The 25,971-nt window shown below is 42.3% G+C and overlaps 1 protein-coding gene across 3 annotated transcripts in view; it reads left to right on the top strand.

Moving 5' to 3' along the window:
* The window catches only part of PDE3A (phosphodiesterase 3A), a gene marked incomplete at its 5' end in the record, with an annotated part of 452,867 nt that overhangs the window by 121,154 nt on the left and 305,742 nt on the right, over nt 1-25,971 (top strand). Inside the window, one exon of one of the 3 annotated variants that reach the window (XM_079938039.1) lies at nt 18,443-18,563. In XM_079938039.1, the coding sequence (XP_079794165.1) occupies nt 18,531-18,563 (33 nt within the window). Of the gene's footprint in view, nt 1-18,442; nt 18,564-24,602; nt 25,536-25,971 lie in introns of those variants that run through there. The other 2 variants (XM_079938037.1, XM_079938038.1) reach the window with 2 other exon arrangements.

The following is a 25,971-nucleotide window of genomic DNA, read 5'->3' as shown; positions in this document are numbered from 1 at the left end:
GGGTTCGAGCCCTGGTCTGGGAGGATCCCACATGCCGCAGAGCAACTGACCCCATGAGCCACAACTACTGATCCTGCGCGTCCGGAGCCTGTGCTCCGCGACAAGAGAGGCCGCCATAGTGAGAGGCCCGTGCACCGTGATGAAGAGTGGCCCCCACTTGCCACAACTAGAGAAAGCCCTCGCACAGAAACGAAGACGCAACACAGCAAAAATTTAAAAAAATAAATTAAATTAACTGACCAAGGTCATGCAACAAATAAGTCACAAATCCTTCCCAAACTTAAAAATAAATAAATAAATAAATACTAGCAGTAGCCAGTTAGCTGACAGCAAGGAGTGAACCTGCTTTCATAATGAACTATATATAGTTTAGGAAGACTCTATACTAAAATCTGAAAAGCAATCAAAGATAGAAACAAAGAGTTTTCTGCTATAAAGGATAAGGAATTTGATACAAAGAAGTGATTATCTCAGTATAGCAGAGCCAGGAGTGTAAAGAAGATATGGATGACAAATTGACAACAGTTGAAGAAAACTCCTCTCTGTGGGACCTGAATAGAGACACTTCACTAGTTTCACTGAGCTAATAACACAGAACTGGAAAAGAATTTCCAAACTCTACTCAATTTTATTGCTAGTTTGTTACATATACTTATCCTTAAGTGTAAGTAAACTCTAATGCCACTTTTATAATACTTTTCTTCGTACAGTCTTGAGATAAAGACACCCTCTAGGTATCATTAATGATAGAATCTGAACCCAGTAACTTGCAGGCATATTTCTGGCCCCTATGTTGGACATACCAGGGCAGCATTCTTTATTGAAAAGTTATTCTTACCAGGATACAATGTACTATCACCTGGCTAGGCAAATGTGTCTGTTCACTAAGAACCTGTTGGTTTAACCCCAAATATCATGAATATAAGAATTTCTTCCTTCGAGTTCATCTCTAAAATAAAGTAGGATAAAGCTACCCAATAATCTGTACACAGTGAAAAGAAAAAAAGCAACATGAGATTGGATGTTTGATAACCTTGAAAGAGAAAACAGTTGGCTGTTAGTAAGCCTTAGAAGTGACATTTACCTTGGTCAGTTTACCTGGTCTCAGAGTTTGACATCCCAGCCAAAATAATCTTGTCAGTCACCCAGAGTGTGTGAAAGTCAAGGAGGCTGACATGCATTTTCCAAACTCATAAGAGGCTGAAAAATGCCAACTTTGTTCATATAGTACGTTAGAACTCTTGATCTTGAGTGACAAAGCTCCCAATGTCAAGCTGGCTTGAGCACAAAGGGAATTTATCAGTTTAAATAACCAAAAAAGTCTGGAGGTTTGAGGTTTGGTTGGCTTGATGCGGAGGCTCAAACAATATCATAGTTACCTGGGTCTCTGTCTTGGATTGATTTCCCTCCACATGTTGGATTCATTTGCAGACATGATCACTATTCTTTATTAAAAACTTACCACTGCAGCTCCAGACTTCACATCCAGTGTGGAAAGGAGAGTCTCTCTTCCCCAACTACCCTGGATCTTACTGTCATGGCCCCCACAGAGTCACATACCCATCCATGAACCAATCACCAGACCAGGAAGATGGGATGTACTGATTCATGTTAGCTGGTCCTGTGACTGAAGATGAGGTCAACCCCACCTTGATTGTGTGGCCTAAGGGGAAGGATTCATTATTTTTCAAAGGAAATGCTATGTATTATTGTTAGAAAGTAAGACAGATGCTGGGCAAAAAAAGGCAATTCCATTATACAATGAAAAATACAACTGAACTAAACATTCACCTCAGCCTGACCAGCATATTTTTCCCCTGAGCAAGCTAAAAATGGAGATAGAAATATCAGACATTTTTGGGGGGGAGACAAGGAATTAGATCGAAGAAAGTTTGTTATATAATTCAAATATTTCCTGGCAGCAACCTGTTGTATTCAGCTTCACACTGATTGTACATCTATGAAGTGATCTGGGCATTGGTTGCTGGGGGCCTCACTGCAGACCTATGTATTGTCTTCCACATTTGTCATATAATGAAAATTCTAGCTGGTTAAGCAAACTCAGTTTTAAATTTGAGTCAACCAGTTTCCAACAGAAATTGATTTTAGAACTCTAATATAGAACTCTAATGTCTGTCTGTTAGACTTCACTGGACTCTACAGATGGGCCCATTGCCTCCACCCTGGCACTCACTTATTGTTATTTCTCTTCCTTTTTCTTGAAAATAATAGTAGTCCGTTTACTTAGGTGTGTAACCTTAGGCAAATCGTTTGACGTCTCTAAATCTCAGATTTATCAATTTCAAATGAGACTACGTAAATTCCATCCATCCTTTCCGTATTCTCCATGACCACTTTCTCAGTAAAGGAGGTCATTAAAGTGTCTCTCTTATTTTAGATGTTGTATGTGTTCACGTTGTACTTTTGCTGTTACATGTCCGGTCAAATAAACTCCGAATCTCAGTGGCTTGGAAAAATAGAGGTTTATTTCTCACTTGTGATACATGTCAGCTGGGGCTCTGCTCCACATTATTTTCATTCAAGAACAAGGCTGGAAGAACAGTTTCTACCCAGCAAATGTCAGTTTGATGGCAGAGGGAAGGATACTGGTGGAACACATGGCCTTGTGTAGATCACTTCCACTTGTGTTCCATTGGCCAAAGCAAGTCACATGACCAAGGCAAGTATCAGTCTGGTAGAAAGTGAGTTGGTCCCACTGAGAAGGGCAAGCACAAGGCAAAGACCTAAAATATGTAATCCTCTCACAGGGAAGGGTAGGGAGGAGTTGGAAAAAACAATACAATCTACCACGGTAATCACTGCCCAAGTACATCAAAAACTTATCTTATGTTGCCTATTTCTTATGTGAAAAAAATAAGACATTTAAAAAATACATTCTAGGGGCTTCCCTGGTGGTGCAGTGGTTGAGAGTCCGCCTGCCGATGCAGGGGACATGGGTTCGTGCCCTGGTCCGGGAAGATCCCGCGTGCCGCGGAGCGGCTGGGCCCGTGAGCCATGGCTGCTGAGCCTGCGCCTCCAGAGCCTGTGCTTCACAGCGGGAGAGGCCACAACAGTGAGAGGCCCGTGTACTGCAAAAACAAAAACAAAAAAACATTCTAGCATCTCTTAGTGCTACATTTATAGTAAACCCAGTGGAGTAGATAAGAATATGAGACCACTCTGAGAAAAAAGAATGTCAACTAGAACCAAATCTTTCCAGTGCAGGCTAGTGATCAGTTGTGGTTCTTTGCAATTCAGTACATTTGGAAGTGGTAATAAAACCCATAGGGAGAGAAAACAGTAAGTATGAACTCTGGGTTTGTGATTTACTCTTTACTCTGACTTCTCCCAATTACCTTCCAAACTCTGAACTTGGCTGGCACACATGATTATCCATCAACAAACTGAATATCAGCTATTCACCAAGTAAGTGAACGCTACAAAATTTGAGTGGGTTTAGCACAAGTAAACATGACATGAAGTTGCAATATTGATGGGGCATTGAAATTCCTTTTCCTTTGAAGGGTTGCTGTGATATCCCTGTCAGCCTAATGCAAGAGTTCTCAAAGTGTGGTCCAGGAGCTGGCAGAATCAGCAGGACTGGGAATTTGCTAGAAATAGAAATTTAGGGGCCCACCTTTGACCTAATGAATCAGAAACTCTGGGACTAAGACCCAGCCAAGTCTTCCAGTTGATTCTGAAATGCACTGAAGTTTGGAAACCACTGGTCAGAGTCTGTTCTTAAGCCTCTGGGACTTCAAGTCTGACAAGGTAGGGGCTGGGTTTCTGAGTGGCTCAGGGCACCTTTTCCTTCCATCCAACAGAATCTAGTGCCGTTTATAATCCCCACCTGAAACAACGTATCCTATACAGCCTAGTGTTTGAAACCTTCAACTAGATCATTGACATGGATTAGTGTGAGAAATATTTCTATATCACCGCATATTTGCTTTAAAAATATGTTTTAGCTATTTGCCTCACTATGCCACTTTGACCAATGTTATGTGATCTTGAAATAAAAAACCTTGTCTTGTTTTAGGGTCTGCTTTGCCAGAAATATTTATGGCTTGCCCAGCCCTGCCAGGATAGGAGAGCTGCAGGGGTTTGGTTTATAGCAAGCTGACTTGTGTAGGTCAAGAAGGCCTGTGGAAAAATCTGAACTGTGCCTCTTTCCCAAACCAAATTCAGGCCCCGGTCCAAGAAGAGAGAAATAAACACTCAGGTAAAGAATTGTTCATTTCTTCTGGAATATTTAAAAGATCTTTCCTAAGAAGGCTTGATTTGGGATCAGAGAAATAGGATGAAAAAGAAAGATTTGTGGGAATTGCTGAGTTCAATATTGGGGATCGGATCATTGTATAATGCTTCCTTTCCAACCGGTTTGAAATCTTCAGATCATTTTGGGAGGAATTCCTCTTTAATAATCTATAGTTCTTTACTTTAGCACAGATATCTACTGACTGAATCTACCATTGTTGTTCTTTTGATGAATGTTTCTTAATATAATTTGGGTATTTTTGTCGATTCTTAAGGGAAACATTTGTCTATTTTAAGCCATGTTATTTTTCCAAGTAAAAGGATGACTTCTATAACTGAAAATTTCATGCTAAGTTTTATGCTTACTTCTTTGAAGCATTTTCAATTTATGAGTTTAGATGTTTGCCTGTGGTATTTGTTTAGCCACTGGAACATTATACACAATTTCTTTCTTTAGAAGAAGGTACTAACAGGGGGCAGGATGTAAAGATATGATGATACATAGATAGTTAACAGGAAAGTAAAAAAGGATATCTTTTAAAATGTATATTTTATCATCTAATTTTTCCAGGCTATATCAGTCTGAGGGCATAGATAGACAGGATGTTACAATGAAAGAATATGGGGCAAAATAATGATAAAAACAAAAATGTATTTCCTAGAAACTATCATAGCTGCTGCAGCATCTCTTGGCATTTCTTTCTGTCTCCCTCCGTTATCCCCTGTGCTCATCACGTAGCTCTCGGTTCACATCTCTAATGATGACATTCCCCTTTTGACACCACCCACATTATGACGTAGCCTTGATTTCATTTCCATTTCAATGGTATTTATGGTGAAATAAAGAGAAATACCTTCCACGATTAGATTAAGCTGTACAGATTTGTTCCTTCTCTTCCCACAGTAGCACATTCTTTTTTTTCCTATTTGATTTATGGATTTAGTCTCTGACAGCCTCCTTTTCCCAAAGAATCTGGCATAAGTTTCCTAAGGGCTTTTCTAGAAGACAATTTGTGTGACATATTATTTTGCTTCTTTCTTCCCCTCTAATTCCCAATGTGTCCCAACCAAGTTCAAAAACAATTCTACCAAGTATGAATGTCTTTTAAAACTTCCATAGTGCCTGAGAGGAAAAGAGGTCACCACTTTTGCCTAAATGCTTTAAAAATTGGGAACCCCGTGTATTCTGCCACTGCCATTCTCATGAGGATAATTATGACTTTCAAAAATATAATCCTAGCCAACCTTCTTTTTTTTTATGGCTGTGTTGGGTCTTCGTTTCTGTGTGAGGGCTTTCTCCAGTTGCGGAGAGCAGGGGCCACTCTTCATCGCGGTACACGGGCCTCTCACTACCGCGGCCTCTCTTGTTGCGGAGCACAGGCTCCAGACGCGCAGGCTCAGTAGTTGTGGCTCACGGGCCTAGTTGCTCCGCAGCATGTGGGATCCTCCCAGACCAGGGCTTGAACCTGTGTCCCCTGCATTGGCAGGCAAATTCTCAACCACTGCGCCACCAGGGAAGCCCCAGCCAACCTTCTTAAAGGTAGCTAGAGATGACCAAATTTGTAGTAAATCAAGGCCCTTCCACTGTGACTCTGAGAACATACAGAAATAAAGTTTTTTATTTAGAAAATATATTTTCAATAGTTATCTAGGTCAGCCTTTCTGGGATCTGGAAAACTTGAGTTAGCTTTGGGGATAAAAGAGTCCTAAGGCTGTGCCATGGTGACCTCTTACTTGATTATTGGCGTCTATTATGGACTAAATGTGTGTGTTCCCCCAAAATTCATATGTTGAAATCCTAACTCCAAGGTGATAGTACCAGGAGGTGAGACCTAATTATTTAGGTCTTGAGGGTGGAACTCTCATGAATAAGGCCACAGAGAGCTCTCTCCAGCCCTTGGCCATGTGAGGACACAGCAAGAAGTTGGTCATCTGCAACCAGAAAGTGGGCTCTCACCAGATAATGAATCAGCTGGTCCTTGACCTTAGACTTCAAGCCTCCAGAACTGTGAGAAATAAATGTTGTATAAGCCATCCAGTCTATGGTATTTTTGTTAGAGCAGCCCAAAGTGACTAAGACGGCACCCAAAAATGCTGTGCCAGGGAGGAACAAAGTGACCAAAGTGCAGAACTTAAATAAAAAGGTCAGGATCCAAGATATTTTATTGAATGGAGCACCGCAGTGGGGAAGGAGACAAAATATTGGTTGGAGAATGGGCTCAGTAGACATGAAAGAGTCCAGTGGGTCAGAGGGAGGTTCAGAAGCAAACAGAGGATCACAGGCTCACAGCCTGTCTGCGACACTGGTCTTCTTATGCACAAGGTGGGGAGCACCGTCTTTACAGTAAAGCTATTCCAGACCCACATAAGTAGCGTTTTGCTTTCTTTTCCATTATTTGGAGATTGGGAGCTTCCCTAGACTTTACTTTGGGTGTTAGGGTTCTATGTCCATTGAATTCAGCTTTGATCAACACGAATGGTCCCTTCATTCCTTTATTTTAATCTTCTTTCTTTCACTTACTGGATGCTTCTCTCTGGGCTGCATTTGATCACAAACTTCACCCCCAATTTCCACGTTTCCTACGCTTGGTGGTTGATTCTGGTAAACCTTACTAAGAGATTGTCTATCCTCAGCTAAAACACCCTTGGTGGAGGAACATCACCAACTCCCAAAGTTGCTGATCTTTTCATTTTCAAATGGCTTTCATTGTTAGCAAGTTCTTTCTTCTATGGCCAGATCACAAAAACATTTACAATAGGGTTGTGCAAGCAAAATGCACTTCCTCTACTGGATCAATGACTGCACTAGTCTTTTCATACCTGCCCACTCCACACACGAGCATACTGGGGAGTATGGACATCGAAAATTTACCAATGGACAATATTTGTCTCTTTCAATTCAAAGCAGAACATTTATTCTTTCCAAATTTCAACTCCCTTTGATGGCTAGTTTCAGTAAGACATTTGTGCTGACTGTATTTCCTTAGGTAATTGCTCAGTCTTTCAGATTTTACCCCTGTCTTTGTTCCCCTAAGATGGTGACTAGGTATATGAGACCTGCTTGCTATATTTTCTTGTCATTGGGGAAGAAGCTTCCTCAGATCCACACGGTGACCTTCCGCTCATCTGTTCTCTCAGACCATTGGAAAGTGCCCCCCAGTCTGCCTCTTAGACGTGGGAATTCTGAGGAGTGAGTGGGTTCATGTACTATTTCAGGCAAATAAGAAAGCACTCAACACTACAGCCCGGGGGCCTCGCAGTTTTACCCACAGAATAGAAGAGCCCACTCTCAATTTGATATCAAGTCTCTTCATCTACTGGTGTTCTCATCACATCTGTAGCCCTTCACTGGGGTATATAGAAACTCCTGGGGCCCCTAAACACCAGACATCGGCTAGGGGAAACCAAAACCATGGCCTCAGCTTGATAGATAAACCCAACATCCACAAGTACCTCTGAGACATCTCTCCTTAGCAATGTCGGGCATGGCTCTGACTGAAGCCTGTCACTCTCCTTGGGGCTTCAAGGCTTCCATTACTACAAGGGGAGAAAACTGTCCCTGTTGCTAACTTCCACCTTCATTCTCAGTCACTCCACTTAAACCTCAGCAACAAATTCAGAAGAGAAACAGAACCTGGTGTCTTACCCACTCACTCTATTTTGTTTCCCTTCTTCCCACAACCCCTGAGAATGAGATGTTTTTTCTCTGCCTAATATCAGTCCCCTACACCAGGTTAGCAAGCCTAATGGCCACTGCTGTGCTGATAAATGTTTAACAACTGGCACTTTGGGGGAGGAAAAGTGATTTGTAGTGTTTGCAGATTTCTACAGGGTAAGTACTGCTAGCACAGCTGATTTCAGGCCACCAACATGACGCCTTTAAAGGAGTTGAGGGGAGATGAGTATAATTGTCCAGGACTGCCGTAGACTAGAAATGATTCTTTTTTTTTTTATTGTCAAGCATATTTTAAAAAAGTTTTAATGGAATATAGTTGATTTACCATGTTGTGTGAGTTTCAGGTGTACAGCAAAGTGAATCAGTTATACATATACATATCTCCACTAAGCAGTAGATTTGCTGTACCGTTGTCTGTGATCTGAACCCTCTAGGTTTCCTTCGTTTATATACTAAAGAGATTAAAATTTCCTTTCCAATGTTTTATTCCAGTTTAACATCAACTACAGTGCATATTCAGTGAGGATAATATTTTTTTTTGTACATTTACCAAATTGCCTACCATTTTATGAAACCATTCCATGGTTATTTGGGCAGCCAATAAATCACACCCATGTCAGTCTGCTTTTGTCTCTCTTGGGGTCATGTTAACTGATAGTATAGGTAAAATTTCATTATGTCTTCTTTAGTAATGCCTGACAATTTACATATTGAAGTGCATATTAATTTACCATAAATTTTTCTCCTTTATATTTTTTCACTTAATTAATGTATAATTGACACATAAACTTGTAATATATTTAAAGTGTACAACCTGATGATTTGCCATGTGTGTATGTTGAGGATTCCCCCCGTGGAGTTAATTAACACATCCATCACCTCATATATTTATGAACCCCCTTTTTGGTGAGAACATTTAAGTTCTACCCCCTTAGCAAATTTCAAGTATACTGTAACACAATACAGTGCTATCAACAATAGTCACTGTGTTATACATTAGATCCTCAGACATTATTCGTCTTATAACTGAAAGTTTGTACACTTTGACCAGCCTCTCCCTCTTTCTACCACCCGTAGCCTCTGGCAACTACGATTCTACTCTCTGTTTCCATGAGTTCAACTTTTTATTTTTTTTTTAGATTCCACAGGTAAGTGATACCATGCAGTATTTGTCTTTCTTTATCTGGCTTATTTCATTTAGCATAATGTCCTCCAGGTTCATCCGTATCATCGCAAATAATAGAATGAACTTCTTTTCAAGGCTGAATAATATTCCCTGGTATGACCACATTGTCTTTAACCCCTTCTCCATTGATAGACATTTAGGTTGTTTTCATACCTTGATTACTGTGAATAATGTTGCAACAAACATGGAAGTACAGATATCTCTTTGAGATGATGGTTTCAAATCTTTGGCTATATAACCAGAAGTGGAATTGCTGAATCATATGGTAGTTCTATTTTTAATTTCTTGAGGAACCTGCATGCTGTTTTCCATGGTGGCTGTACCAGTTTACACTCCCACCAAGAGTGCATAAGTGTTCCCTTTTCTCTACATCTTCACCACATTTGTTATCTCCTGTCTTTTTGATAATAACCATCATAACTGGTATGAGGTGTCTCCTTTATATTAAAATTGGGAGATTATATAGATTTTTGAAGTTGTCTAGGTGGGTATCTATGCATTTTATTTTAGTGAAGTAAAGATGATTGTTTTAGGTTAGGATCCCTAAGAAGCAGACCCTGAGACAAGGATTTGAATGCAAGTAGTTTGTTTGGGAAGTAATTCCCAGGACACACTCGTAGGGGAATGCGGAAGTGAGACAAGAAAGGGGAAGAAATCAGTTGCATTAAAAAGCAGGTAACCATCTCATTGAAAGCAACTGAAGCACAGTCTCTCTGGAAGCTGCTGAGAGACAGCATAGAGCACTCTCTCTCAACGCTTTCACCTGAGGTGAAAGGAAGATAGAGTGTAATTTATCAATTACAGGGACATTAACTCCTAAACACTTCTCACCTATCTCACGTGTGGCTCAGGCCTGAACCTATGGCTAAAGAAAGACCCCAGGCAGGGAGGCACAGTGCTTGCAAAAAGAGGCCGTAGGCATTTTCAAGGAAAGGGAGTGCTGACGAGTGGGACACTGAAAACATCTGCTACAGTCCATCCCTTTCACCACCCAGATCCACTCATGCCCTGCTTGAAATTAAGCAGCTCTGCTACAGATTCTATAAAGGGGTAGCCAGACTCTTTTTCTTTCTCTTTCACTCTCTGCACATACACACACATACACACAAATACACACATACACACAATTTCTAAAACAGATCTCCCTTTTCTACCACCCTTTCTAGAGTCTCCTCACCCTCAGCCAGCTCTTCCATTGGCCTGAGTTTCCTGCCTGATGGATCACAGGCTACCTCTGGAGGGCCCTCAGCCCTAAATTGCCTTGATCTTGTCAGATTATTATCTCCTGGGACCGAAAGTACCAAGAGGCTCCTCAATGAATTCCTTGAGTTCCAGTTGTATTCCTCTCTGCCCCCATTATGCAGTTAGCAACCCTCTCTTCTCATGATAATCAGTACAGTAGAGTAACTCCTTTCTTTGCCTGCTGGTCTACTGGCATGAGACACCCAATGTTTCTAGGCAGCAGCCCAAGTTTTAGGTGTAATGAAACCCCAGTTGTGTCCCGGGGTGGAGGCTGTGCCCCAGCCACCCTCTGCTCCCCAGTTGTCTGCACCTTATGAGGTCATTCTATCAGGCTAGCAGCTTCCGGCCTGCCACGTCATCTATGAGACAGTGCTCTCTGCGACCAGAAAACTTCTCCAGTTAGAGATTAGCAAAAAGAAGTCACTGGTGCGTACAACCATGGGGTGTGGGAGGGGAACCGACAACATCTGCTGCATTGATATTACTGGAGGCTGTGATATTGTGATTTATAATAAGAAATATGTATTTGGATTTCATCCCTGTTTCGGGCACAAGGTTCCTAAAACTCTTGGAACTTCTTAAGTGATGAGATCTAGAAAGGTGTCTTTTGTCATGTTAATGGTTGACTTTTGGACCTCAGCTAAGGATGGGGGCAGGTTGCCAGGAGAATCAACCACGTGATTAGAAGATTGGAACTTTCGGTCCCACCCTTGACTTCCAGAAAAAGGGATTGGGGTTGGAGGTTGAATCATTTAATGGATCACGTGTATGTAATGAAGCCTCCATTAAAAACCCCAAAGTAGAGGATTTGGAGAGCTTCCAGGTGGGTGAACACATGGAGATTTGGGAAGAGTGGTGGCTCGGTGAGAGCCTGGGAGCTCTGAGACTTCTCCCCATGCCTTGCATTATGCATCTATCCACGTGGCTGTTCCTTTTATAACAAAGTGGTAATCTAGTAAGTAAAATGTTTCTCTGAGTTCTCTGAGCTACTCTAGCAAATGAGCTGAACCTGTGGAGGAGGTCATTGGAACCTCTGATCTACAGCGGGTTGGTCATAAGCACAGTGATGACCTGGGCTTTTGACTCGTTCTGATGTGGTGGTGAGGTGGGCTGTGGGACAGGGGACATGGGAGGGAGGGCAATCTTACAGGATTGAGCCATTAACCTTGGGATCTGATGCTATCACCAGGTAGTGTCAGAATTGAGTTGAACTGTAGGGCACCCAGTTGGTGTCCAAGAATTGCTTGCTGGAGAGTGTGGGGAAAACCCACACACTGGAGGGGCAATAGATATAAGGCAGAGAACCACTGTGCTGTACTATGAACTATACATCATGTCACGTGATTTTATCTTGATAGCTGGACTCTATTGCTTTTATCACTCAAAGGAGCCCTTCTTTTATTTTAGCCTTTATTTTATGCTATCGTTTGGACACACAAAAATATTACGTAAGGTAAACCTGAGGACAGAGGAAAGGAAATAAATCAGATCAAATATGACCCATGTCAGGACCTCTTCAATGAGGACACAGAAGGACAGCTGTAACTGGGAGCAGGACTTGAAGTCCTCGGTTACTGAGCAGAACGTGTGAGTCTTCCACAATCTAGTGGTAACAGAGAATTGTCTGTTCCCAACCCACTTAGTTCTACTGCTTGGGTGCAAGAGGAAACTTATTTCAGCCTTCAGCCCAAATATATTGGTTAAATTATTACCATTTTAATTTAGAGGCAGCTGAGAAATTGTATGCCAATTACTCCCAGTGACGACTGGATTCAAAATGTCTTTTCATTCATTAATTATTGAGGATTGGGCTTTTGTAAGAGGAGGTGATGGTGACCCCTATCTCTTTCTCTTTCTCATTTAACACCTCCTTCATAGAGATGTTGTGAGGATTTCTGCCTGTGTGGTAATGAAGCTCAGTAGCCTGCTTTGAATTTCTCAGTGGAAAAAGGTGTTATAAAATTTTAAAGCAAAAAATATACTTCTACTAATAAAGATGTTGATCTTGAAATGTAATATGAAAACCAGAGACTGGAAATTTAAAACTTGTAATGAAATGCTCTAAAGCTGGGATCTCTTCTGACCTTGGGAGTTTGGCAGGGGTGGGCCCAGAGAAGACTTGGATGGAAGATGCTGCAGGATGTGGTGGCGGTGATTCAGTAGGTGGCCTTCTTCCATCCCAAGGTGGTCCGGAGCCAACTCCCGGCCCTGAGTTGTAGAGCACTGCGCTGTAGGGGAACCATCTATTGGATGGGATGTAAGATTGGGGTTCTGACCACTTCTGCTCATTAAAAATTCCAGGGCATTTTTATAAGGTTAAGGATGTATCCTTGTGTTCTACAATCTGGTTCCAGTTGGGTTGCAATATTGGCTTCTTAGTAAGTTCTAGAAAAAAAAATATGCATGGAAATTTCAGGAGGATGATTAACATTTCTATGGGAGAATATTCAGATGGATTGATTCAAAATTGTATCCCAAACTCTTCTTTTAGGAAGTAGCAAAATAAAATACCTGAGTGACTTTCTTATTGGGGCATAAATGTATTTGTAGATGAGAGATAAATCCCCTTTCTTAATAAGTTCTTATAATAAGGGTTAATTTAAGGACCCTCACCAGGGTTTAGATATGGTGATGAAATGACTTGTATTTTGAGGGTTTTTTTCTGGGCTTTTCTTCAGTCCCTAGAATAATTGATATTTAGGATAGGAAACGGAATAAGTTCCATAATGCATGATAATAATTGTTTTAATTTAGCATAATCTGAAAGCTTTTCCTGACTCCATTTAGCTATGTGTCACCCATAATTTTACATTATAATTACAAAAATCACAGCAAGACTGTACAATTTGTTCCTAATAGTAATGGACTAAGATCCTTAGAAAAGAAAAAAAGAAGAGAAAAAATAAAATCAATATAAAGATTAGGTCAAGGAGAGGAGAGTGATTATCAGAGAAAAGTTACACATTCCTGGATTTATCTAGAGTCATGCTTTTCTGGGATGGAAGAAGAATCACATTGCTTTCTTCCACAATCACTATTCTTACAGAGCTCAAAATGCCCCATTTCTAGATTTTGGTTAAAGGAAATCATTGAGCCTAAGGTCTGTAGGTAATTTGCAATTTCTGTGGAAATTTACCGTAGCTCTGTGGTTCCAGTAGGATGAAAAAAATGCCTCACAGTTTCAGGCAGAGAATAACTCAGATTAATTTACATGGTACTTCCCTCTCAGTACCTGAATGTGAGATATTGATTATATCAAGAAGCCCAGAGGATGCCTTCTTTTGTGAGCCCCATATTAGTAGGAGAAATAATAGACTTGAGCGTTTTCCTTTTTGTATTTGCATTTAAGTCTAAATTTAAGTCTATTATTTAAGAGTAAATAATAATTTGTAGACACTGATTACTTCTCTTCTACAGTTTCTACAGGTGATTGTTGTTTAAATGCTGCATTTTGACACTTTTGCTATATTCTTACAACACAGTTATTGTGTTCAAGGCACGCCACACCAGAGTCATAAATGAGATTGCCCTATTGGAGCGAATGTTTTCGGGGAGGCAAGAATTTAAGAGGCAGTGTAACAGATAGCCCCAGATTCTGTAAGATCCAATACATCTACGAGTTAAAAGAACATTGTAAATGTAGGGAGTGTAGGATAAATGGTCAAGCTCCAGTGTTCTTTAGCTACCTTGACTTCAAGATGAAAAATACATAATTGTTGGATCATGGCATCACCAGACCTGGAATCCAGACTGAATTGTGGAGTGTCTTAAGTGAGGCATCTGTGCTTGTTTCTATATTTATTCAATTAAGATGCTATTATCTGCTCCATCCATTTTGTGTATTTCATAGTGAACGATGTAAATCTTCTTTGAAAGCAAAGAATAAAACTATACTTAAATACTTGTATTTCTTTTTAGGACAAACTGTTTCATAATAATTAAAAGAGTAAACTATTGTATTTTCTATTTTTTAGTTATACTTTTACTTTATATGATATATAACAATTATTTCAAAACAAATTAACCAAACACCAAAAGAATTTCAATGTCTGAACAGTACAGAGAAAACCAGTAAGGTAAGTTTTTTTAAGTGACATGCCTAAGCACACGAAAGATAGTAGTGATTCCCTTTCAAGTAGTGTCAGAGAAAATTCAAAATACACATTTTTCTTTTCTTTTTTAAAAATTTATTTATTTTATTTATTTTTGGCTGTGTTCGGTCTTTGTTGCTGTGTGTGGGCTTTCTCTAGTTGTGGCCAGTGGGGGCTACTCTTCATTGCGGAGCACGGACTCTAGGCGTGCGTGCTTCAGTAGTTGTGGCTCACAGGCTCTAGAGCACAGGCTCAGTAGTTGTGGCGCACGGGCTTAGTTGCTCCGCGGCGTGTGGGATCTTCTTGGACCAGGGATCGAACCCATGTCCCCTGCGTTGGCAGGTGGATTCTTAACCACCACGCCACCAGGGAAGCCCACAGTTTTCTTTTTATATAGTAGATTCATATGCAGTTGTAAGAAATAATTCGGAGATATTTATGTACTCTTTACCCAGTTTCCCCCAATGGTAATATCTTGAAAAACTATAGGACAAATTCAGAAGCAGGATATTGGCATTGATATAGTTAAGATATAGAACAGATTCAGCACAAGGATCCCTCCAGCTGCCCTTCTGGAGCCACACATATGTTTTCCTCTCAACCCTCTCCCTGACCTCTGCCAACCACTCATCTGTTCTCCATTTTGATAATTTCTTTTTCATTTCAAGAATGTTATGTAAGAGTGATCATATAATATGTGATTTTGGGGGATTCATTTTTTTCATTCAGCATAATTCCCTGGGGATTTATCCAAGTTATTGTGTGTATCAATAATTTGTCTGTTTTCATTGCTGAGTAACATTCCACAAAATATACCGAACACCCCTTACTGGGAATGCTGTTTTACCTAGGGGCCCCTTGTTTTTGACTAAAGTACACAATGAAAGAATTGTACACAATGAAAGAATCATTACACAGAATGAGAGAGCTGCCTCTTGTTGCAATCTATTTTTTTAAATTCTGGGGGTTTAAGGGACTAGTATCTAGAATATAAAGGAACACTTGCAACAGTATGTCCATCAATGGAATATTATCCAGCCATCAAAAAGAGTACTGATACCTGCTACAAAATGGACTAACCTTGAAAACATGCTAAGTGAAAGAAGTCAGACACAAAAGGCCACAGATTATATAATTTCATTTATATGAAATGTTCAGAACAGGCAAATCCACAGAGATGGAAAGTAGATTAGCAGGTGTGGGGACTGTGGTGGGGAGTGGAGAATGAGGAGTGGCTACAAATGGGAATAGAGTTTCTTTTGGGGGTTCTGAAAATATTCTGGAATTAGATGGCATTGATGATTGCACAACTTTGTGAATGCACTAAAAACATCTGAACTGTGCCCTTTAAAGAGGTAAATTTTATGATATGTGAATTATACTCCAATTAAAAAGTAGTGGCACTTCCCATCTTTGGAAATTTTCAAGCTGTTAGAATTTTGATTAGGTGAGAGACAGATGGTGACCTCTAAATTTTCTTAGATTCAGATTATATTAGAGAATACGTTATGGCAATTAATAAGCCCTGGAATGAAGAATCAGGAGATTTGGGTTCCGTTGTCATGGATGTTTCATTAGCTCGAGCAGATCTCAGTCTCTCTGGGTCTCGGTTCCCTTTTGTGTAAAATAGGGATAATAATATAAGCTTCACGAACAACACGTACATTGTGAAGATTAATTTGGATTATTTTAAAAGCTGCAGAGCACAATATAGATGTTCTATTAGGATATTTCCAGAATTACATAATTTAATCTTTTTATGAATGAGTTTTGGTTCCAATTTATAATTTCATTCTATTTTTAAATATGCTTTCTCCTTAGGTTGGTTGTAAAGGAAAAGAGCAGTGGGTGATGGATTATTCAGCGAAGATTTTCAATTACTAAATTATCTCTATTCTTTCTTTTTATCTCTTCTTCCATCAATTGCCTAATTCTAGACATCTGGCTGATTATAACTTTCCTCCGAAACGATAAGGAAGCTCAAAATGCTCTATTGACCTTTAAAAACACTGGTAGATTTCATATAAAAGAGGATTAATTTTATAGACCAAAGATGTTTCTGGGCTGTGTATAAATTTTGTCCTGGCATCCTACTATCACATGTACAAAAAGTAATAGTTTGGGTGCTATTATAACTTCTGAGGGTAAAGTAAAAACTAACTTTAAAATTCAGTGGTATTGGACTATCAAAAGAAATAGCTTATACCTACATTTTCCTTTCTATCAAGCAACCCTCAAATTTTTCTCTATAAATATTCTCTAACTGAAAACACAAATCGTCCTTAAGTTCTGAACTTTAGAATGGTCTGCACATCAGTGGCAGCTGTAGAACTGAGGTATTTGCTCACGAAGTCAGAAAGAGCTCAGGCTTGGACCATTTATCAGTAATTTACTTGGCAGGCACTGTATTTTCTTCCTTCTAACTCTCCCCCCAAAGAAGATTTTTTTTTTCATACTGTTACATATTCCTTTTACATTTTAGTAAAATTCATTCCTCTTCATAAAACAGGATTTGAGGTGTTCCTTTAACAGAAAAGTTCATTTTTGTAGATTATAGTAAATATGGGCTGTAATTCACTCGTGAAGATGATGTTACTGAAAATTCCTGCCACCTCTTCCCCTATTACATGCTCTCTGCCCACCCTTTGCCCCAACCAAAAAAATTTTTTTTTTTTTTTTTTTGCGGTACGCGGGCCTCTCACCGTTGTGGCCTCTCCCGCTGCGGAGCACAGCCTCCGGACGCGCAGGCTCAGTGGCCATAGCTCACGAGCCCAGCCGCTCCGCGGCATGTGGAATCCTCCCGGGCCAAGGCACGAACCCGTGTCCCCTGCATCGGCAGGCAGACTCTCAACCACTGTGCCACCAGGGAAGCCCGCAAAAAAATTTTTAAGTTCTTTGATTTTCTTACACTATTACTGTGTGGCTCTATTCAGAGTCCAGTGGAAGAGAATTTTTATTTTGTTTTTAAATTAAAGTGAATGATCTTAAAGAATAAGACACAAGAGTAAATCTTTATTACTCTCAGGCTTTTGCCAACATATTGCTTATATTTTGAGATTAGGATATTATTATTATTTATTTGTTTTTGGCTGTGTTGGGTCTTAGTTGCTGCACGCGGGCTTTCTCTAGTTGCGGCGAGCAGGGGCCACCCCTTGCTGTGGCACGCGGGCTTCTCACTGCAGTGGCCTCTCTGTGGAGCATGGGCTCTAGGCGCGCGGGCTTCAGTAGCTGTGGCACGTGGGCTCAGTAGTTGTGGCTCGTGGGCTCCAGAGCGCAGGCTCAGTAGTTGTGGCGCACGGGCTTAGTTGCTCCGCAGCATGCGGGATCTTCCCAGACCAGGTCTCGAACCCGTGTCCCCTGCATTGGCAGGCGGATTCTTAACCACTGCACCACCAAGGAAGCCAGAGATTAGGATTATTTTAAAAGTAATTATTACTGAACAGAAAGCAGTTCACATTCAGTCCTTTCCTTCCTCCACCACTTACCTGCACAAATACAACTGAAAATTACTACTTAGAAAGGTAGCTCTGAGATATCACAAGATTTTGAATCACCACAGAAAGATTCAAATAAATGTGTTTTGCTGACGGTGCTAAAGCAGAGAAGTGGAATAATTCATTTTAATAAAACTCTTTAAAATAATAATATAAGCAATCTTAAAGCTCTTATTACTCATAATATCCATAATATTTTGCTATCTGTAAAAAAAACAGATATACAGTAAATGCATTCACACTCTTTTGTTTGACTCATGTGCTCTGTACCCTGTGAGTTCCTTCTTCCTTAGTAACCTTATAATCCACTGGGATTGAGACACGGAGGGTGCAAAGAATTCTGTAAAGCAAAGCATGTCTTCACTTTTGAATAGAACATCACCTTTTGATATATATGTATATGAAACTATTAAGTGAAAAGTATGCTGATTTCACACGCACACAATTTATCATTATTTGTAAGACTTTAACAGAATATATATTTGTATTTTTACAGAATAATTCACTTTTCAAAGAGTAACAACACTTGCAAGTCCAGAGGAGAGAGTTACTGATGTTACCGATGTTATCGATCAGAGTAACGGATGCGGATGCGATGGAGAACACATCAATGTATGGTAGGAAATATTTGGATTCTAGGCCTGATCATGATCACATCTATTTTATAAATCAGCCTTAGTGTGTATCATTTCCAAAGATCATGCATTTGTGTTGCAGACCAACTGAGCGAATTTATGGGGAAGTGATAAAGAACTATGATTCGCAGTTGGCAAGCTACTAAGGTCTTGGCATTTACACTATGTTTATTTTAACAGCCTTCATAAAGAATACAGTTGAATTACACATTTGATTAGTGAGTCAAATACTAGATGTCTCAAAAATTCCCATGTAAAGTGCCAAAGGTTAGAGGTGTACCTGAGATTATAATCTCTCAGGCTCCAGGCCTGAAGACTTTATCTGCAAAAAGCTTCGTCCCTTTAATCCAACGTGACAACAAAATGTTATTGTTTTCTGCATGTGCTACCAAGTGAACAAGGTTGGGAATCCCTGTACCTAAAGCACTCTGATTTCCTTAACGATTTGTTTAGATAAGGTAGAGACAGCCTTTAACACCCAAAATGTGATGTCAGGAAGGCCAGCTCTCATCAGACAACGGGGAACCAGAGGACACATGAGCCAAAGGGAAGCTTCCTGGGGGTTTACTGCTATAGACAGTCTGACTCTGGGAATAACAGCTTTGTGGATGCAACCTGTTCCTGCATCTTGCTTTTACTCTTTAGGGTTTTTATTACTAGTGCACAACTGTATATCCAAAGCTGTTACTTAAATTCTTTGGGAATTAAAAAGAGGGGCAGCATTCCACAGAGGGGGAGGGAGACAATACATCCCCAAATGCAAGTTTTCTTCATTTTTTCCCCGACTAGATGTGGAATAGTTAGTGTTAATAAGGTCTATCTTACCAAAATGTGTAATTTTCTTTAACTTAATTCAACCCCTCAAGTAGTGTTAATTGGAATAGTTAGAGGCTATCTCATAGATGATGATGTGAGCTATGACTTTTGGGCAGTAACTTGTATTCAGATATCTCCTAATTCTGGATTTCTCAGCTGACTTGCTAACCAAACACATATATTTAAATGGCTTTTCCCCTGTGCCTGCCAGAAAACTGTTGTAGATGGTGCACATTTCACCTGAGAAGCAATACAAAGTTTTCAGAACCTTGACTATTACCTGTTTCTCTTATAAATGAGTAACTTATCTAGCAATTTTTTAAAAAGCAACTTTCTGTGAAAAGCGCTGCTTGCATGATTTTGCCTATGGGTTCAATCTGGGCAACCGCATCTTCAATTGCAGATTTCGAGGCATCTGCCCACTTGAGCAATTATGTGTAAAAATATACGGAGATTGTCTTTAAGAATAACAATGAACAAGAAAACAAATAAATGAACAAGACCATTTTGTGCAGGGATAAGTGCTACAAATATAATGAGACAGGGCTGTGTGAGAGGGAATGAAAAACGTGTGCGTGCAAATGGAGTCCCAAGACTTTTTGATAAGACTGTTGGGGAAAAGCCTCTGTAAACAGGTAATAATTGAGGTGAGAACTGATGGAGCGGAAAGACCCAGCTCTATGAAAATCTGTAGATTCTAAGGTCCTGATTTGACATGATAAAGAACAGAAATATGGCTTGAGGGTGAGGGATGCACTCTCCATTAGAAGCCACTAGCCATGTGAGGCTATTAAAATTTAAATTAAAATAAAATAAAATATCCAAACTCAGTTCCTCAGTAGCACTGGCCATGTTTCAAGGGCTCAACAGCCACCCATGGCTAGAGGCTACCATATTTGAAGTGCAGAGTACGTTTCCATTGTAGAACTTTCTAATAGACAGTGTTGCATAGTGAAGTAGAATAGGAATAGGACGAGAAGTCACAGAGAGGGGCTTAGAAATGCTTGCAGGCTGTTGGGGGACCTTAGGCCATGCAGGTGCGACGGGAAGCCTTTGGACGGTTTTGAGGAGGGAGCGACATCATAGGATTCACATTTGAAAACCATCACTCTGGCTGTCGTGTAGCAAATGAGTGGTAGGAGGGCAACACCCTCCTCCAAGAAAGTTACTGCAATTGTCCAGGCCAGGGATGATGATGGGTCCTGGGTTGGTTATTATAAGAGGAATGGTGACAAGTGGATAGATTCAGGTTGTATTTTAGAGAAAGAATCAAGTGGACTTGCTAATAGACTGGAACTGGAGCAAGGCAAACAGAGGAAGGAATGGAGGGCAATACCCTCCTTGGGGGGCTGAGCAACTAGATAGTTGGTTATGTTTTTTTCCTGGGGTGGGAGAGGACCAAGGAGAAATAGGTTGAGTGTGGGGATTGTGGAAGGGCCGGGAGGGAGCTGGAAGTTAAGAATTGTGTATTGGATAAATTATATTTTAGATACCCATTGGATTACATGCACGGAGGCCAGGTGTGTAGTGGAGAATGAGTGAACCCACACTGTGGGGTGTAAACTTTTGAATTTAACAGAATTCCCTTAATGATAACTATATTTAGCCAAATGCAAGTGATATGCAGTGGGGTTAATTTCTAGATCCTCTTCACAAAGTACTAATAAAACACAATCCCTGGCTTTGGCTAAGTGGAGGGTTTTAGCAAGTCAAATTTGAATTTTTCTTTCCATTTTCCATATTCTCTTTTTCTGTGTGTACCACATTTTCCTGATCTTTTGGCTGTGTTGTCACTTTCTTGAATTAGAACACATCAGTCACTGTCTGCAGAAAATGGGAAGTTTCTATTTCTATGTGGTTGCTCAATGCCCGCTTTACGAGTTGGGTCTGATTTCATTTAACATGCTGCGCACAACGCTAGACACTCCTTTCAGGTACTAGAGCACTGCAGCTTTCTGCATCTACCTAAGAAGAGTATTTTGTTGTTTTCATTTCTCTGCCTCCAGATTCTGGATGGTAATGCCAGTGAGGGGTGGAATCTACCTTCTTTCCTTTTGGTGGGACAAATAACTTTCTGGTTGTGATGTTTGTTGAGAATTGGGAGAAATCAGGATATTGCCTCTCTAATACTATTGAACACCTCAAGAATGTCATTGTTTAACAAACAGAATCTAGTGTTTCTGTCTTGCGGCCATTAACAAATGCCATTCTTATGTTTTTTCCGTCACAGTGTTGCTTTAATATCTACATTCCACCTCCTACATGTTCAGTTTTTATGGTGATTTATTGTTTCTTTCTAAAGAACTGAGATAATTGTGGGGAGTAGACTACAGTGAAAATGGAAATATTCTAAAATTCTCACTATTCCTTTCTTGCTAACCTTGATATATGCCCAGATTTTAAGCTTCTCAGTTTAATATGCTATTTTTGATGCCAGTGGATATTAGCATGATATTCCAATCAAGGCTTTTCACTCTGAAATGTTTCAGGTAGGCGCTGGCATATGAATCATACGTCTCAGGAAAAAGGAAACTCAAAGTATGTGTGCAGGCTAGGGGGCTCATTTGTCTTTGGCAAAGACATCGCTGCTCCTGTTTCTTTAATTATTAAACAGATGGTGCCCACTGCCATTGACTAGCTGCCCAACTTGTTTTCCATGTGGAAACATGGTTCTGGACATCTGATGGAGAGAAGCTGTATCATCATAGCTCCTCATATCCCTTTATGCCCTAATATTAATACCTGTCCCAAACTAGAGCAGGCTGTTTCCCATGAAGCTAAGCTTAAGACTTAAGCCATCTTCTCCCCTATCCCATGATTTAATTTTCTCTCAAGTATCTCCTTTGCCTTTTCTTTTTATATTGCTTCATCTCTACACATAAAATACAGTGGCATATTGAGCCAATTATCCAAATACTCCAGGCTCTAAACACATTTTAACCTGGAATGTTCAGATAATTAAGACACGATTGGATTATTATTATTGAGGGCAAATGGCATCTAAGGTAGCCATATTAAAAATGAACAAGAATGGACTATTCTTGTGTTAAGTGTAAAAAGAAACTAGCTCCCCATATTGATGGACTTTAAAAAAGTCCATTGAACAGATATTGAATTATTTCTCATAATCTGCCAAAAAAAGTTAGATTTAAATTTTTTTCCTTCAGTTTCCCCAATACTACATTCCTACAGTACATGAAATGTGTAGCCTGTAAACTTCAATAACTAGGGTCCTGATTTTTTTCTCATAAGCTTTATTCATGGTAGACATAGTATTTCACAACCAAACGGTCTTCTAAGATCTTTTCTAGTGTTAACCTACCTGTTCTCACCGTCCCTCTCTTGAGATTTCTTTCTTTCTTTTTTCTTTTTTGTGATATGCGGGCCTCTCACTGTTGTGGCCTCTCCCGTTGTGGAGCACAGGCTCCAGACGCGCAGGCTCAGCGGCCATGGCTCACGGGCCCAGCCGCTCTGCGGCATGTGGGATCTTCCCGGACCGGGGCCTGAACCCGTATCCCCTGCATCGGCAGGCGGACTCTCAACCGCTGCGCCACCAGGGAAGCCCGAGATTTCTTTATATTACTTTCTGATCGACTGTTTGGGCTTCCTAACTTTGTACACCTTTTTGAGGCCAGGGTCACTTAATCTCAATGTAGTTTACCATCCACCATCAACAACAACTGTTGACTGTTGTTCTTATGCATTTTTTTAAAGTAACAATTTTTAAAAAATGCTCTCCCCTCCCCCTTCTTTTTAAATAATGCTATTACGGTCTAGGTAACTTGTTGAGATTTTCCATTATTTGGCCCAACAGAAAAGCTTGGCTTTTCTGTTGAAAACAGACCTTCCAGCAGGAGCAGTCTGGCCTTACAATACCACCTGAATGCTGTTGTACCTGATATAAGCATCTTTGAATCACTCAGACAGTAGATGTGGCTGTCATTTTTCACGACAGTGGGAAGTCTGTTGACTCCCATCGCCTGCTAAGTATCCAAGCACAGTCCTTTTTTTCCCCCAACGTCCTGGTCAGCTTGGCGTGAGGGCCAGCCGCAGACCCCCGCGCCCCCCGGATGCAAAGAGCTGGGCGGTGGGCGGGTCTGAGCAACCCCTTCGCCAAGGTGCTAGCTGCGCGGCCCGGCTCCGGGAAAAGGATCTCCGGAGCTGAGAACAGCGCCTCCTCCGGGGGAGGGGCGGGAGCTGAGCTTGGGAAAGCTTTCCTAGGGAGTTGCCTTAAAGAAAGCAAGCGGGATTGCAGATCAGTCCAGCTGTCTGCTTTTTATACAATTGAAACTAGTCGTCTCCACTCGCTTCCCTTTGGAAAATTGCAAATCACCACCAACCTCGCACCAAAAAGAAGGAAAAAAAAAAAAAAAAAAAGAGAGAGAGAGAGAGAGCGAGAGGGAGAGCAAATCTCCTTCTCCCTTCTCACCCTCCCGTTCCTCTCACCCTCCCTTCCTCTCCAGCTCGCTCGCCCTCCCTCCTTTCCCTTGCGGCAGCCGCTCGTCTCTCGGACTAGGTCTCTCTCCGACGGGACTTAGCAACTTCTTGGTTATTTCTCAGCCCCTTTTCTATTTTCTCCACCCTTTGCCATGAACTGGACCTACAGACGCTGGGGAGGCTGTGCTTTCTGCCCCAGGGAATGGCGGTTCGCTTCCTGGGGCCGGGCCGGGGAGGATCGGCCGAGGAGAAAGAAAGAGTGATAGAGAAAGAGCTGCAGGAAGGAAGAGAAGGGGGACCTCCATCTGCCGCGGGCCCCGCGCGCAGCAGCGCCCGGGATGGCCCCGAGCTCGCCCTGCGCCCCCGGCTCCAGCAGCGGCTGCGGACCCCGCGCGCAGGACGCCTCGGGCAATCTTTAAAACCCTGAAGTCCGAAGAGACCCCGGAGGACAGAAGTCGGGGGGTGGGGGTGGAGCGGAGAATTTTGCAAGCTTTTCCAAGAGAGAAAAAGAGGAAGTCTGATCGTTTCTGCCTGTGCTAGCTTTTCACTTGAAAGCTCCTCTCTGGAGCATCTAGCCTTCTCCAGGAGTTATTCGAAAGCTGAAACTTTCAGTGCTCGCGGGCCTGGGAGAAGAAGGAGGGATTCCGAGGGTGGGATTGGGAGGAGAGCAAGCGAGCGTGCGTGCGTGTCTGTGTGTGTGTGTGTGTGTGTGTGTGGCGGGGTGGGGGCGTCGGGGGGACCTCGGGGACTCCGCGAAGAGGGCGCACCATGGCCGTGCCGGGCGAGGCCGCCCGAGTCGGGGCCAAGCCCGGCCACGCAGAGGCGAGGCCGGCCCCCTCATCGCCCCGGGGCCCGGGCTGCCGCGGCTGCTGGGGCGCCCTGGTGCTGCGGCTACTCCGGCGCTCGCAGAAACTTTCCTCGGCGCTGTGCGCGGGCTCCCTGTCCTTTCTGCTGGCGTTGCTGGTGAGGCTGGTCCGCGGAGAGATTGGCTGTGACCTGGAGCGGAGTGAGGAGGCGGCGGCGGCGGCAGCGGAGGAGGAGGAGGAAGCGGCCCCCGGGGCAGAAGGGGGCGTCTTCCCGGGGCTTCGGGGAGGTGCTCCCGGGGGCGGCGCGCCGCTCGGCCCCTGGCTGCAGCCCTCGGCGCTGCTCTTCAGTCTCCTGTGTGCCTTCTTCTGGATGGGCTTGTACCTCCAGCGCGCCGGGGTGCGCCTGCCTCTGGCCGTCGCGCTGCTGGCCGCCTGCTGCGGGGGGGAAGCGCTCGTCCAGATTGGGCTGGGCGTCGGGGAGGATCACTTACTCTCGCTCCCCGCCGCGGGGGTGGTGCTCAGCTGCTTGGCCGCCGCGACATGGCTGGTACTGAGGCTGAGGCTGGGCGTCCTCATGATCGCCTTGACTAGCGCGGTCAGGACCGTGGCCCTCATTTCCCTAGAGAGGTTCAAGGTCGCCTGGAGACCTTACCTGGCGTACTTGGCCGGAGTGCTGGGGATCCTCCTGGCCAGATACGTGGAGCAAATTTTGCCACAGTCCACGGGGGCGGCTCCGAGGGAGCATTTCGGGTCCCAGCTGATCGCTGGGACCAAGGAAGAGATCCCGGTGTTTAAGAGGAGGAGGCGGTCCAGCTCCGTGGTGTCCGCCGAGATGTCGGGCTGCAGCAGCAAGTCCCATCGGAGGACCTCCCTGCCCTGCATCCCGAGGGAACAGGTAAGCGCTGGCAGCCCCTCTCACTCACCTCTCGGGAAAACTTGAAACCCCTGGGATCCGCCACAAAGTGGAGGGAATTTGAGCGCTGGGAACAGAAGGAAAAGAGAGCCCAGAAAACTGTTCTAACTTCAGACTTAGTTGGAAACTAGCGGGGTTTTCTCCCCCTCTCACACAGTATTTTATAACCTGAACAACAGGAACCCGAATAAGTAGTAAAACTAGATGAGCTTTGCGGGGTCTTCCACAGCTGGGCCAACTTTTTAGATCTGCTACACCTGCGTATGGCTTGCCCTCATGCTTTCCTCCTTTAGCAGAAATGTTCGAATTAAGTTTAATTATTGTTTCAAGCGATGGGTGATTTTTAAAACGAGGATTTTACTAGATTTCTTTCTGTTTCTTTTTATAAAATTTCTTTCTTCTAAAGGGACAGGTAAAC

This window comes from Stenella coeruleoalba (genome assembly GCF_951394435.1).
Source record: "Stenella coeruleoalba genome assembly, chromosome: 11".
Classification (NCBI taxonomy): Eukaryota; Metazoa; Chordata; class Mammalia; order Artiodactyla; family Delphinidae; genus Stenella; species Stenella coeruleoalba.
Note: the sequence above shows the minus strand (reverse complement) of the source record. Positions and strands in the feature narration are given on the sequence as shown.